We start from the raw sequence: 13,903 nt of genomic DNA, 5'->3' as shown, positions 1-13,903 counted from the left end.
GAGGACATCGACAGAGAAGGGCTAGGCCAGCCTTGGAAGAGTTTCTTTGTCTCATACCCCGATTTACTGTTACAGGGAAGGAGGACCTCTGCGTCGAGGTTCTTGGAGACTCAGCACTGGAATCCGGAAGGAACCTGATTTTTTCTCAGAGACGTGAGATCCTGAATCAGCATAATTTAATAATTACTATCATTATTTGTTTTACCAACTTGGGTTTCAACCTAAAAACAAATTAGAACAAAATACCCAGATTCGACATTTTACATTTATACACAATTTAAAAGGTCCTACTAATTAAATTGAAAGCTTAAATTTATAAAACGTTTCTACTGAGGACGAGGGTTTGAGAGTTATAGGATTGTTCCACCTTAGAACATACAGCTTAAAGGACATAGCTGTGTGCAGTTGAGCAACGGTTTGGTCCATGTCCTCTCCCTTAGTGGCTGGGATGACTGCGAACTGATCAGTAGCTTGCCGGCAAAGTCCTCCCCCTATGTGTGGTTGAGTGAGGCTCTTTTGGCCAATTGATTAGGAACTCTTAGGTGATTGAATAAGGCTCTTCTGACTACTTGGCTGGAGGGAAGGTGATCAGAGTGCCAGAAATCTTTGAACTCTTATGGAGACGTCTGCAGGTTTTAAGGAATATTCCCCCGTTAACCGGTGCGTAATGGGTCTGACAAGTTCTAAGGAGACACCTCCTCCTCAGGGAGAAATGTTTGACTACATGGTATATAAACCAAAAAGCACTGACTGGATCAATTAAGGGGTTAAAGAGTTAAAACCTTCCTGCTTGAAGTTTCTTTTGTCTTAAATATTGCAGTCAGTTGGAAAAGAAGGTAAAAGTGAAAAGGGACAGTAGAGATGGGAAAAGAAAGTTGTTTTAGAAAGGAGTATAGTACATGTTCTGGAAGGAAGAATGTGGAAGACACAGAAAGTAGAGTTCGAAGGAATGACAGGCATGTGGACAACTAACTGACTGACTGATAATATTTCTGTGTGCAAAATCTGAACCTATTCAAAATTTTTTTCTTCTGCCTCTCTCTCACACACACATACACACACACTCACACACACACACACACACACACACACACACACACACAGGATTTGAGTGCAACCTCCACGTCTGAACATTAGACACCTGCCCTCCCCATGGCTACTCCACCAGAGATGCTTCTTCAGCACGGCCTGAAAGAGAGAGAGTCTGCCTGCCTGCCTGCCTGCTGCAAATGACAGTGTGAGTTTCCACCAGAACAAAACTCAGGAGAAGTCTGGCCAGAAGCCCCAAACCCACTGAGATGGGTCAGAGGAGCGATACACTGGCTTCATCTTGAAAGCACATCTTGTGCGGGCAGAAGAGAAACAGGCTGGAGCAAAGTTCTTTCTCTCTCCTGGAGAAGTTAAAGTGGACAAAGAATGATTGAATGTCTCACCAACAGACCTGGGAAGGGCCTGTTTTTTTTTTTGGACTGATAGAGGACTGTGTGCCTGACAGTCTGACTCTGGAGCGATTTAGAAACTGATGGGAGTAACGTACAAACACACACACACACATTTGCATAAATATTTTCCTATTTTCTGCAATGAAGAATGCTTATTAACCGCTGCTCATGTGACGCTTGCTTGACGTGGACAGATATAGCGGGTTAAAATATTATTTTAGGGTTAGAAAAGTATCTTCAAAAGGTGATAACTTAACTCATTTGATACTTTAAAGTTAATTCTTTGAGAGAAGCAAGTTCTCTCTTTTGTCATGGAATATCCAGGGTCAATTATTCTAGTTATTAAAAGTTATTAAAAAGCAGAGGAAGTTACAACATCTCCAAAACTCAGCAGTAATCATGTGTTTCTATGTTATTCTCAGGACAGCTCTCATGAAGGAGCATTTTCAAAACCCAGCGCATGCGTAACACCTGATGGGTTTCACCTTCAGGCATTATTTTCTGTTGTCAGAGTTTGTATCCCATAAATCTAATGGGTAGAGACCTCATTAAGACTACTGCAGATGGTCTTCATACAGTCTCTGACACAGTATTTACAGTTTGGTGCAGTTTTTGTCCACAAGCTCTAACTTACGCTTATGGAAGGTGCAAATTCACAGTTTTCACAGCAGCTGCTGGGAAGATGTTATATTAGCTTTTTTTTTCTTCCTTCTTCTGATTCATGCAGCGTGTTGATTTACACTGTACCTTATATCAAGTCCTGACAAAATCTATGAAAGGCTTGGTTCTGCAGGTTCTTTTTTTTTCCTCTGGGGAAGGAACGGAAACCTAATCAGTTCTGTGTTGCACAGAAATATAAAAACACTTGTTCTTTTCCCAAAGATATCACCAGCTAAACTTTTAAAACATTTGAGCATAATTGGTTCTGTTCAACACATTTTCCTTGGAAAAAACAAAAAACAAAAAAACTTTAAAATGGGAATGGAAAGATATTGGGTTATTTTTTTCTTTCTGAAGGTAAGAAAGAATCTGATTGGACAGTGGTACCACAAATTTACACTAATCTGTGAGCCATAGATTTTGGGTCCATAAAATTATAATGCTTAATTAAAGGAAGACCTATTAAAAACAGATCTAAGCCAATGATGAGTTCCAGTCATTTTGGTGGCTTTGAAATGCATTAATACTCAAAATTTCTACACTGGGGGACACAGATTGGGGCTGAAGAGTTTTGTTTTGGAGCCAAGGCTAGGATTCTATATAATGGAATAAAGACAAGTAAAGTCCTGTGTTTTAAAAAAACAAAAAAGAAATAAAGGCCCTCTTAACACTAAAGAGGATAGTCAGCTCAAACTCTAGTCTCCTTGTTTGATTTCTTAGGTTTTAAAGATTAAAAGAATACCTAGGAGTACAAAGGTACACAAGGTAATTTTAGATTACAAAGAAATAAAATATTGGAACATTTATCAGCATTTAGATTGTAAAATAGGGGTTCTAGTAATAATTTTCTCCCCAACTCTCAAAATTAAAAAGGTAGAATTTAAGGAAAATTATGTCTGTTCTTCTTTTGAAACACTATGTGGGAACAAAGTCCAGTTTGGAGTCAAGCTTCTTATCTTAATTTCTGATTAAATCTAACACTGCAGTTTTTGTTTTGTTTGGGTATACCATAAAAATGTCAACGCCGGCTTAAAATACTTCTTTGCATTTAACCTGAGCAGAGAAATTCTGGAATACAGTTGCGATCAAATTGAAAAACAAAAAGAGAACTATAACAACAACCTTCAGGATTGTAGTTATTATTATTACAGAGTTACAGTACAAAGAATTAGCAAAAGGTTTCAGCATCAGTGAATTTGGATTAATTTAAGAGAAAATTGTTGCTGTGCTTCTAAATAGTTTGTGCACTCATCTTAAAAAAGGATCCTGAAGATTGTCATAACAAAATTGATCAATTATAGCATTAAAAGATATGGTTGAGAAAACATATTTTGAAAAGAGATTGTTAAACATTTCTTTGAATTCTTGAAGATTCAATTGTGGCCATTTGTTTGTCTTTGATGTTTTGTCTTTGTTTTGTTGGAATAAATGTTTGTTATATATGTTGCATGAAACAATAATTCATGTTTAGAATAATGTTTCTAAATCCCAGATTGATTAAACTTTGAGTTTTCAGGAGAGTTAAGAAGCAGCTTGTTTCTGAGGTAGGTGCATGTTAACAGTTTTGCAGTTTAAGGATCACTAAGATGAGTTGGAATGAAGCCCATAGGTGGGCCTACAGTACCTTTGTACTTTCTTTTAATCTTCAGAGGTTAGTTCTGCCGGGCTCTGCCCACTTACCAGGTTGGTTCATGCCTTTGTTGTCATGGTAACGCTCAGCACCTCCCTTCCTGAGTTTTAACGCTGTTTAAGAGACAATAGAATGAAAATGCTTGTAGTGATTCCTGCCTTAAAAACATGTTTTTTGTATAAAAATTAAGGATGAAGCATGTTATTTAGATTTCTGTGTTTTACTATTAAAAGGTTAATGAAATAGTTTAAACTAGTTTGAAGAATTAGTTTTGCATGCAGAATCATTGGTGATTTATTAGATTGAAAGTTTTCCCTGGTGCCATTAAACTAGCTGACAGTTCAAGATATGCAAAAAGTAAGGAATATATTTTTGATAAAGAATCTGAGTTATGATTTCATACTTGGTGGGAATTAATGATTAGATTCAATTTGTAGGGTTTATGCATCAAAATTGCATTACATAACATAGATTTACATTAATCTAATACTCATCTTTATACAAGACAAATCAGGATAATATGTGATTTAATTCTAAGTGAGACATTGATGAAATGCACAACAACTGAAGTTTGTGTTTTGTTGTTAATGGAACTGAATTGCAGTTAAAAACAACTGGTTTTCTTTATGTTGCTTTCGGTAAACTCATAGAGACACATAGTTATGTCAGAATTCATTTCTTTGGTTCTATCTAATGTGATCTTGGTTACTAGAACAGTCTTGTTTAAACCTTTTGCTGGATTGTCGCATGGGTTGGACCCTGCGTCAGAAGAAGGGAATGTCAGAATAAAGTAACATGGGGTTACAAACGTTTTAGCACTCATGGGAAAAAGGGTAGCTCAGACCTCCAGTAAGGACTTGGTGACAATGCAAGAGGCATTTTGTGCTTTGCTTCATATAACTGGCGCATAGCACCCTAAGACCACATTCTGAAAACCTGTCTGAATGTATGGTGTTCATTCTTCAGACAAATTATACGTCTCCACACATTAGACCACTTTTGAAATTATCTTTGGGTATTCTTAAACTATGGAAATATTGATCTGTAATCAAGCCTTCAACAAACAGCATGTGTCTCACTTTTAATATTCAGAATATTTAGCTGATGGTCACTGCTAGTATACCAGGTGGAGTCAGAAGATTAATTCTCTTTGCTTTTGCTGGATATTTTGATGAAGTTTCATGTAATTAAGCACCTAGGGTAATAATGAACCACTGCATTTACATAGCAAACTCCAGAAGGAGTTTTATTAACAGACTTGTAATAAAAGCACATAAAGATGTGGGATTATCCAAGGTAACAACTTTTATCTCATTGAATATACAGCAGAATAAACCATCACAGCATTCAGCTACACTGCTGCATCTGTTGCTGCTGGACTCCCCTTTCCTGCCAATAGAGAGATGATTTGTGTCAGATATTTATCAGCAATAAAAATGAGTTAAAGTATTTGAGAGTTAAACATATATAAAAGATAAAATCCTAAATCTGATTCTATTTAAGTGATTTACTTTAAATCTTCTGTAATGCAACATATCAGAGCAATAAACCTCTGTCACTTCAGTCAGTGTGCCCCATGGCAGCTGTGGCTACAATGTAGCTCACCACAGTGTGTGAACGTGTGCATTAATATGTGGATCACTGATTGTAGTGTAAAGCACTTTCTCTGGGGACTTGATAAAGCACTATACAAGTGCAGGCCATATGCCATATAAAACTGGTACGATTTGAAGCTATTAAAACAGTTACTGCCTTGATTAATCTCAAATAAACGCATCAAATACTAAACCATTAGGATAAATGCAGAATGGATTTACCTTTTTATTGTCCTTTCCTTTGTTCTGGATGGTAATTGTAGTTAAATCTAGAGTCTACAACAGAAACCAGATCTCAGTTGTTAGATAACAGCTTTGTGATCATGGTCAGGATCAGTTTATGCTGTTACAGAGTAAAGAAAGATTGATATTTTGTAGTAAAAAAACTTTAAGTGGAACCTATAAATGTGGCAGAATCATTTTCTTAAAACAAAAGACAAAATAATGTCACTGACTGTCTTGTTTTTCCAGCTGTTTTCTATGAATCTAACAATCGTCACTTTCTGCTGATGACTAGAGTCAGTATGTAGATGTTAACCATCTGAACTCCATGTTGAGCTGTAATTACCTGGTTTAACATTAGCGTAATCAGAACCTTCTGCTGGGTGATGAGGCCTCTCTGCAAAGATTGTCACATGAATAAAATGGAAATTACACAAAAAGAGAAAATTATTGTTGAGAAAAATCAATTTTTTAAAAAGGTTTTTGCACACTAGTGGCTTTTATTTTTTGACAGTGAGCTGACAGGAAAGGGGAGGAGAGAGGGAGAAAGACGTGGCATGTAGCAAAGGTCAACAGGCCAGGACTCAAACCCATGATGGCCTGAGTCGAGGAATAAGGTCTACAAACATGCGACACCGTCATGACCCAAGAAAAAACTCTTAAACTTGTGTTTTATTTCTTGTATTCTAAATGTTGGAGTAACTCAGTCTTCTTGCTGAAGTGTTGGAGTCCCTTGTTTGAGTATTTAACATGTTGGGATTCATCTGCATCTGAATTATTTCAGCATTTTACATCAGGGGTCTGTAATCAGTCTCTGTAAATCAGCCAGCATCTCTAACTGCTATAAAACATCAACTTTACCTTTTCCAGAGGTTCTGCAGGGTTGGATTGTCTCATAGAGGGACGTGTCACCTAGAGGCAATAAAGCAAGGTTAAGGTTAACTTTCTAATGAATGGAAATATTTTAAATAGTCATATATTACTGTTTTTTACTAAATGTAATAGTTCTTATAATTTATGTTTGAGCTGTGTTTGATTAGTTTGTATCTTTCCTGACAACATTTGTTAAAGCTGTGCATTTTGTTTATTTCCAAATAATATTATGACTGTATTTTATGTTGGATTGTTGAAAAATTATAATTATGTATCAATTTTGTCAGAAAGACATAAATTCAATACAAATGGCATGTGACTTATTCAGCCTTTTGTGTTTAATTATTTGTTTTCTTTGTTTATAAAATCACCTTCATGTGATCAAACATCCAATTATTCATAAGGATGATTAATCTGAGACCAACCATAAAGCAGAGAGCTGTAAACAGGATTGTCAGTCTGGGTCACTCCATGATTTGTAGCTGAGGTTTGATTTCTGCTCTCTGATTGATTCAATCTGAAAATAATAGAGGCATAAAATTATCGATGAAAGTAATTATTTTTGATGAATGTTTAGAAACAGAGAACAGATGTTTCACACTGACCTGATATCGCTTAGATCTGTGAGGAAAGAGAGAGCTTAATAAAATTATAGTGAAAATTGTCTTATGTTCAATTCATGTTCAAATCAAAATAAATTTGAACAATTTGAACAAAAAAAGGATTTAACTGAATCTGTTTCAGAGTGAGCTGAAAAAGGTCTCACCTTTGGACCGTCTGCAGCGCCACAACAAGACCAGGAGAATAATGAGAATTATTCCAATAAATGGTCCAACAATCAACATCACAAGAGAGCTGACAGGACTGGACGCAGTTACTGGGAACATTATAATAGAATAAATGTTATTTTAGTTTGTGAGATCATCCTCTGTTTTATAAAAACGTGAATTCAAACTTGAATTCAGAGAGAAATCTGCAGCACATAAACATCCTCAGTGTTCACCTTGTTCCTCTCTAACAACTAAATGGTTTTACTGAATAAAAAGCATGAAATGTTTTCATCCTCCTCACCTCTAACTGACATCCAGCTCTGTGGTACTGAATGAAATACGTTAATTTCTAAAGGACAGTTCAGAAGCTCTGAACATTGACCAGACACCACCACGATGTGTTCTGAGTCTAAGCTACACCTAAAGCCCTTGATGTGATGAATGGGTGGGGCTAATAAACAAACATATTGATTATTGTTTCTTCTTGTCTTGATATAATACAGCTCAATCGTTTTTCCTTCAATACTAAGATAGTTTTTTGCTTACTGAGTACTCACTGGTACAAAGACCAGCCATACATTCATTGTGACCCCCAACATCTGAACAGAAGTTCTTACCTCATAAACACATTTCCTAACACAAAGGGACACCTTGTGACCCGAGCTAGGAAATTACAAAAAATGAAAAAGAAAATGGCCCCTACACTTATTAGAAAGCCAAGGATGTCCCCTTTTTCTTTATTTTTTCTTTTTGGTTTTTTTATGATTTTATTAAATGCTCTTCTGAAAGAGGTGTCAGATGGATGGTCACTATAGATGACAACAAATAATTTGCTGCGTTGGAGGACATAACATAAACTTAGTTCAGAAATTTAAAAAGACCTATTCTCTATGAAGATAAAACCTGAGAGTAAAACAATGGCGATTGTTCTAAGAATTAATATGCAGCTCTCAAATGAAAAGTGAAGCTCTGATGAGAATGAAGACGTGAACATTTAGGTATCAATTCATATGATCATGTATTCTCAAGGAATTTGTTTTATTGACAAAAATCAAGCAGTGCTTTAATTTTTACTTCCTATAAGCAGAAGAGCCTCTGTTCCACTAAAAATCCATAGAGTTAGAGCGACAAATTTGAAATCAATTTAAATCTCTATGTATTTATTTTTTAAATTATTTAGTTTTCAAGCTCTTTAAATAACAACTTGCAGGGAAAACCTTGATAAAAGAATTGTTTTAGTTATTAGAAATGAAGAACAATAATTTATCAAAGGACAAATCTTGAAAAAAAGTTGTTACTATATGTATAAAAACAATATGTACACAGACACATATATGATGTGGAAAATAAATGGTAAATGAAATTAACTTATATAGCGCCTTTTCAGTCATACTGACCACTCAAAGCGTTTTACACTAGAGCCACATTTACCCAAACACACTCACTAACACACATTCACACACCGATACGCAGATCGGTAGGCAATTTGAGTCTTGCCCAGGGGCACATCAACATGTTGCAGGAGGAAGCAGGAATCAAACCCACAACCCTCGGATTGCTAGATGACCACTCCTTTCACTGAGCCACAGTTGCCAACAAGGAGAAGAGAAAAAAAAGATAATAAATCATAACCTACTCTGTACAGTGATGTTGACAGCATTGCTGAACTCTCCTGATCCAGATTCACAATACATTCAATACATATTTTTAAATCTGTTTAATGTTGGGGAAAGTAAACTGTTTAGATGAACAGATTAAAATATTGTCAATAATCACTTCATGTCTATAATAGATGATCTACTTACAAACATTTAATGAGAGATCATCACTCCATCGTGTTAACAGATAGTTTCCTGTTCCTCTGCAGCTGTATCTGCCACTGGCAGCTATGATGATGTTGTATTTACTGGATGTTGGAGAGTTTCTGTTGGTTGGTCTCCATTCATACGTCCACTGAGCTCCTCCACCTCCCTGGATCTCACATCTCAGAGTGATGTTCTCTCCTCTGAATATTTGAGACCAGTTGGGTTGCAGGACCACAGTGGGTTTAATGGGAACTGTTTACATAAAGAAACATCTGATTAGAAATGTAACAACCAAATCAGAAGAAAAACGTTTGCTTGTATTTCAGATGTTTATCATTCACCGTGTTTAACAGTCAAACTGATTTAAGAAAACCATCATCATTAAAATGAATAAATTAGAGTATTAAAGTATAAATAGTATTACAAAAAAAAACTATTAATAGAAATAAGAACAACAGTTCAGAAGCCTTCATGAGGACTAACAAGTCACCTGGAATGGCGTGGGGGCACCCTCGGCGGGCCGGGGGAGGGGGGGCTGGGCCCGCCCATTTAGGTAATCCTGGCCCGCCCAAGACAGATTACAATGTCTTGAAAATTAAGTTGCAACTTCACACTGTATTGACTCAAGACTCAGAAATAAGAAAAGCTGGCCTGACCACAGACAAAATAATCAACCAGGCTTATGATGGGGCCTCTCTTATGTTGGGGAAAGTGGGTGGGGTTTAAGCACTTCTGCAACAGGACACCTGGCTATAGCAGAGGTTATTCTGCAATCCTTTTCAGGAGATTGAAGTGCTGGATTAAGTTGAAAAAACAGCATAATTTCCACCAGACACAAGGATAGAGGCAGCAGGACTGCGCAGTGCTCTAATTGTCCAAAAGATTCTGGCAATTCTTTAGCCACCTAACAGGATGCTACTGTCAAAAGAAATAGATCTACAAACAGCTGTCCAGCTTGTGAATAGTGCCATGGAGTACATTTTGGCCCTGTGCACTGAAGTATCCATGAAGTTGTAGAGTGAGTGTGGTGGAACAGAGGCTACTGACAGTGTCAGCCACCAGAGCAAGAGAAAGTGCCGTGCTAGCAGAAACTTAAATGATTACGTTGTGGAGCAGACATCAGAAGCAAGAGCACAGGAAAACAAGGAGATCGATGAAAAACAAATACTATTTTACAGCTGCATTGATGCTGTTGCAGGGGAAATTGCACACCGTTTTGGGGCGTGAAAGAACACATTGATGGAAACTCTTGCTTCTCTTAATCCAGAAAGTTCCTCCTTCCTGGACCCTGAAAAACCCCTGCTTATTCTAACAGTAACCCCAATAAATGAAGCTGAGTTTGCTGTTGCTTGTCAACAGTTTCTTAAACACACAAAAAACTTTATACCACCAGATGAAGGGAAATGGACAATGAAAACAGTGCTTCATCATTTCCAAAGCACCCTGGAGGTAATGCCTAGTGTCTTCACAGCATTTAAGGCTGCCTTAACCTTTGGAGCCTCCACAGCCCTGTGTGAGAATTATTTTTCAACAAAACAAAAATGTGTTTAGCAAGCACAGAAGAAGCATGTCACATACCCGGAAAGCTTGTTTAATTCAACTTGCCTTTGAGAAGGATCTGACCAGGAAATGCAAGACAGAATAGAAAGACAAACTATGGAGGAGGTTTCATTCATCTTTGAAACACAGAACTCCAGCTGTATTAGATCAAAACAGGCCTGGAGAGCAAGAGGGATTCCTTTCTCTTTAGCCTGAAAAGATGCTGCAAATTAACTTGTTCTATGCATTTTCACCACAGAGAGGCAGTGGATGAGATGGTCACGTCTCTGTGGCTTCAGGTCAGGAAGAGGTCTCTGATTGTTTTTTCAGCCTATTGGCCGAGCAACAGTTGAAGGAATACCCAGTTTTCTTGCCATCGTTGGCAGGGGGCTGGATGGTGCACCTCCCTGCGACTCTGTCATTGTGCTGGGGGAATTTCCCACCCACGTGGCAAACTAAGTTGACACCTGATGGGGCCTGATTGGGAGGATTAGCCTCACCAAACTGAAACTGAGTGGTGTTTCATTATTGGTCTTCTGTGCCAGTCATAAATTGTCCATAACGAAAACACCCTGTTCAAGCGCAAGGGTGTTCATCTGTACACTTGGCACCAGTACACCTGAGCCGGTGATGATCAACTTTTGTGCAAACACATTAAACTTAATAAAAGAAGAGATACTTTACACCAGATTTGGCTATAGCTAATTTCCATCTGCAGTCCCTGGTCAGGGGAACGTTCCTGCCTTAAGTGGAGGAGTATAAGGATCTTGAGGTCTTGCTCACAAGTGAAGGGAGAAAGATTGCCAGCTGAGATGGTTTGGGCATCTGTTGCGTATGCTTCCTGGACGCCCCTTTCGAGAGGTGTTCAGGCATGTACCACTGGGAGGAGGCCCTGGGGACAGACAAGGACATGCTGGATAGACTATGTCTCTTGGATAGCCTGGAAACACCTTGGGCTTACCCCAGAGAAGCTAAAAGGAGGAGTCTAGGGAGGGGGAAGTCTGGAAGTCTCTGCTCAGACTGCTGCTCCCAGAACCAAGCGGAAGACGAGTACAAGAAAAACAATTTAAATTGAAATCTATTAATTATATTTCACAGCAGCTTTTTGTGACCTGTAAATATTATTGCAACATACTTTACCATCATCAGGAAATACAATATCTACTTATATAATGAATACAATCTATTTCTTGTAAATAATACAAATTTGTGCATTTTCTACACAGCTATTAAGCAAATTAAAAATTCAAAGATCAATTTTTGTTTTATTGATGAGCAGAAACTAAACTTACCAGTTTGCTGAATAAAGACTTTATTACTGGTTTCAGTGTAGAAAACTGGATCTCCTCTTCTTCCTCTGCAGCTGTACACACCTTCCTCTGAGACTCTGAGGACTCCACCTGTTTCATTGTGTCTGATTAACTGAGCTGTAGAAGACACTGACTCCTGTCTGAACCAGTAAATTTTCCAGCCAGAAGAGCTGAGCACAGAGCAGCTCATGGCTACACTGCCCCCTGCTGGTAGGATTGTTCTTTCTGGTCTCAATGAGGCTCTGGGTTTATCTGCTGCTGAAGCACACACAGAAACACATTATTCTTCAGAATATTGCTTAAGGAAGCATTTTGTTAGCCTTAATCACATCTTAAGCAACCAGCATCTATCATAAATATGCAACTTGAATGAATTAATGCCAAGTTTTGAATGAGATGGATCTATCCTTTATTGGCCGATATATTTTTATCTATGTTTTTCCAGTTTATGATGTCTTGACTCTAAGCATTCACATATTTTGGCAACTATAATCTTTTTATTTTCTTAATATAGATTGTTCATCTTGTTCCCTAACACATTTATTGAGAAAACACTGATTTTTGTCCAATAAAGGAAAAAATATTTTTGAATCAAATATCAGCTGAACCAAACTACTGAATCCACGTTTTAAACAGTTCTGCACCAGGCAGGAGAACTGGGCTTGAAATCAGGTTTACAGCAGATATCCATTATAAGAGGAAAGGTATATTGACAAAAAAGGTGTAAATGGTTTTAGTCTTGAAGGTTTTTTTTTTTTAAATCTTTAGGACAAGTTTGAGGGGAACCACAATGGTCTTGTAGAAATGGATCATCACTAGAAAAATCCTATTTTATTCACTTCCTAAGCTTTTATTGGCTGATTTAAGATGTATAAGGTGTTTCATTTGAGCAGTGGAAATATCTGTTGCTATCCTTCATGTCTTTACACTATGCTGCCAAGAGCTAAGCGGAGCTTTTTCTAATCTTCCAAAATGATCTTCAACCATCTTCCCAAGACTTCCAGTGTTTTTTTCCACTTCAGCTGCTTTATTATTAACAACAGCCATTTTAAAATATTAAATGGTATTCTGAATGACAGCAACAAAGTAGTGTCCATTTAAAACACTTGCAAAGCCAATAAGAGCATCCGTTACAAGTAATATTAATTAAAAATTTAAGCATAAACTTTTCAACATGTTTTTTTACTAAAGAAAACTGCTGATCTGCAACTTAGAGTAGCAAAAAAATTGTTTTTTGTTGTTTTTTTTAAAGTTAATCAATGAATTATTTGAGGCAGCAGGAAAAGCTGATTTTCAGTTCTTTTGGTTGAAAAACAAAATCAAAAATCTTTGCTAAACAACATAAAAGAGTTTAGTGTTGATAGAAAAGGTAAACTGTTTAAATGAGACTTGTTGAAACATTGAATAATCACTTCATGTCTATAATAGAAGATCTACTTACAAACAGTTAAATACAGATTATCACTCCATTGTGTTAACAGATAGTTTCTTGTTCTTCTGCAGCTGTATCTGCCACTTTCAGCTCTGGTGATCCTGTATTCACTGGATGTTGGATAATAATTTAACCAGGCTGGTCTCCATTCATACGTCCACTGAGTTCCTCCATCTCCCTGGATCTCACATCTCAGAGTGACTGTCTCTCCTTTGTATATCTGAGACCAGTTGGGTTGCAGAATCACAGTGGGTTTAATGGGAACTGTTTACATAGAGAAACATCTGGTTAGAAATGTATCAACAACAAAATCAACAAAAACATTTTGCTGCTGTTTGATATGGCAATAATTTACCGTATCAAAATGTCTATGTAGTTTAAGGAATTAAATGGTTAAAATAATTAAATAAGGGTATCTAATGAATGCGCAAACTACACAGTGACTTCAAAACATAGATAATTGACATTATTAAAAAAGTAATAGGAAAAGGGAAAAATTGTTACTTTACAGATTTCAAGCTCATTAAATTTACAGTATTTCATAGCAGGCTGTATAAAACATTTTAGGTAATACAATATTCTCATCAATATTAAAGGGATTTACATTTTCAACAAAGATTCAAAT

At 37.0% G+C, this 13,903-nt stretch overlaps 2 protein-coding genes across 2 annotated transcripts in view; both read right to left on the bottom strand.

Annotated features, from left to right (window-relative positions):
• LOC124880404 (sialoadhesin-like) overlaps positions 1-13,903 on the bottom strand; it is a 264,206-nt gene that overhangs the window by 197,627 nt on the left and 52,676 nt on the right. The gene's annotated exons all lie outside the window — the stretch shown is intronic.
• On the bottom strand, positions 4,967-13,417 carry LOC124880420. The gene is made up of 10 exons (XM_047385521.1): positions 13,288-13,417; positions 11,829-12,101; positions 8,998-9,249; positions 7,189-7,299; positions 7,028-7,043; positions 6,848-6,939; positions 6,411-6,461; positions 5,896-5,946; positions 5,550-5,603; positions 4,967-5,121 (listed from the first exon to the last, which is right to left on the bottom strand). Exons 2-9 carry the CDS (start codon positions 12,034-12,036, stop codon positions 5,554-5,556), a joined length of 831 nt encoding a protein of 276 aa, XP_047241477.1. The 5' UTR covers positions 12,037-12,101; positions 13,288-13,417; the 3' UTR covers positions 4,967-5,121; positions 5,550-5,553.

This window comes from Girardinichthys multiradiatus, chromosome 14 (genome assembly GCF_021462225.1).
Source record: "Girardinichthys multiradiatus isolate DD_20200921_A chromosome 14, DD_fGirMul_XY1, whole genome shotgun sequence".
Classification (NCBI taxonomy): Eukaryota; Metazoa; Chordata; class Actinopteri; order Cyprinodontiformes; family Goodeidae; genus Girardinichthys; species Girardinichthys multiradiatus.
The sequence above is the reverse complement of the archived record's forward strand: the minus strand, read 5'-3'. Positions and strand labels throughout refer to the sequence as shown.

Coding starts and splice junctions, on each gene's coding strand:
- LOC124880420 (XM_047385521.1), bottom strand. CDS start 12,036: ATGAGCTGCTCTGTGCTCAGCTCTTCTGGCTGGAAAATTTACTGGTTC. Junction 9,250..11,828: donor AGTCTTTATTCAGCAAACTG/GTAAGTTTAGTT, acceptor TTATGTAAACAG/TTCCCATTAAACCCACTGTG. Junction 6,462..6,847: donor TTACAGCTCTCTGCTTTATG/GTTGGTCTCAGA, acceptor TATTGCCTCTAG/GTGACACGTCCCTCTATGAG.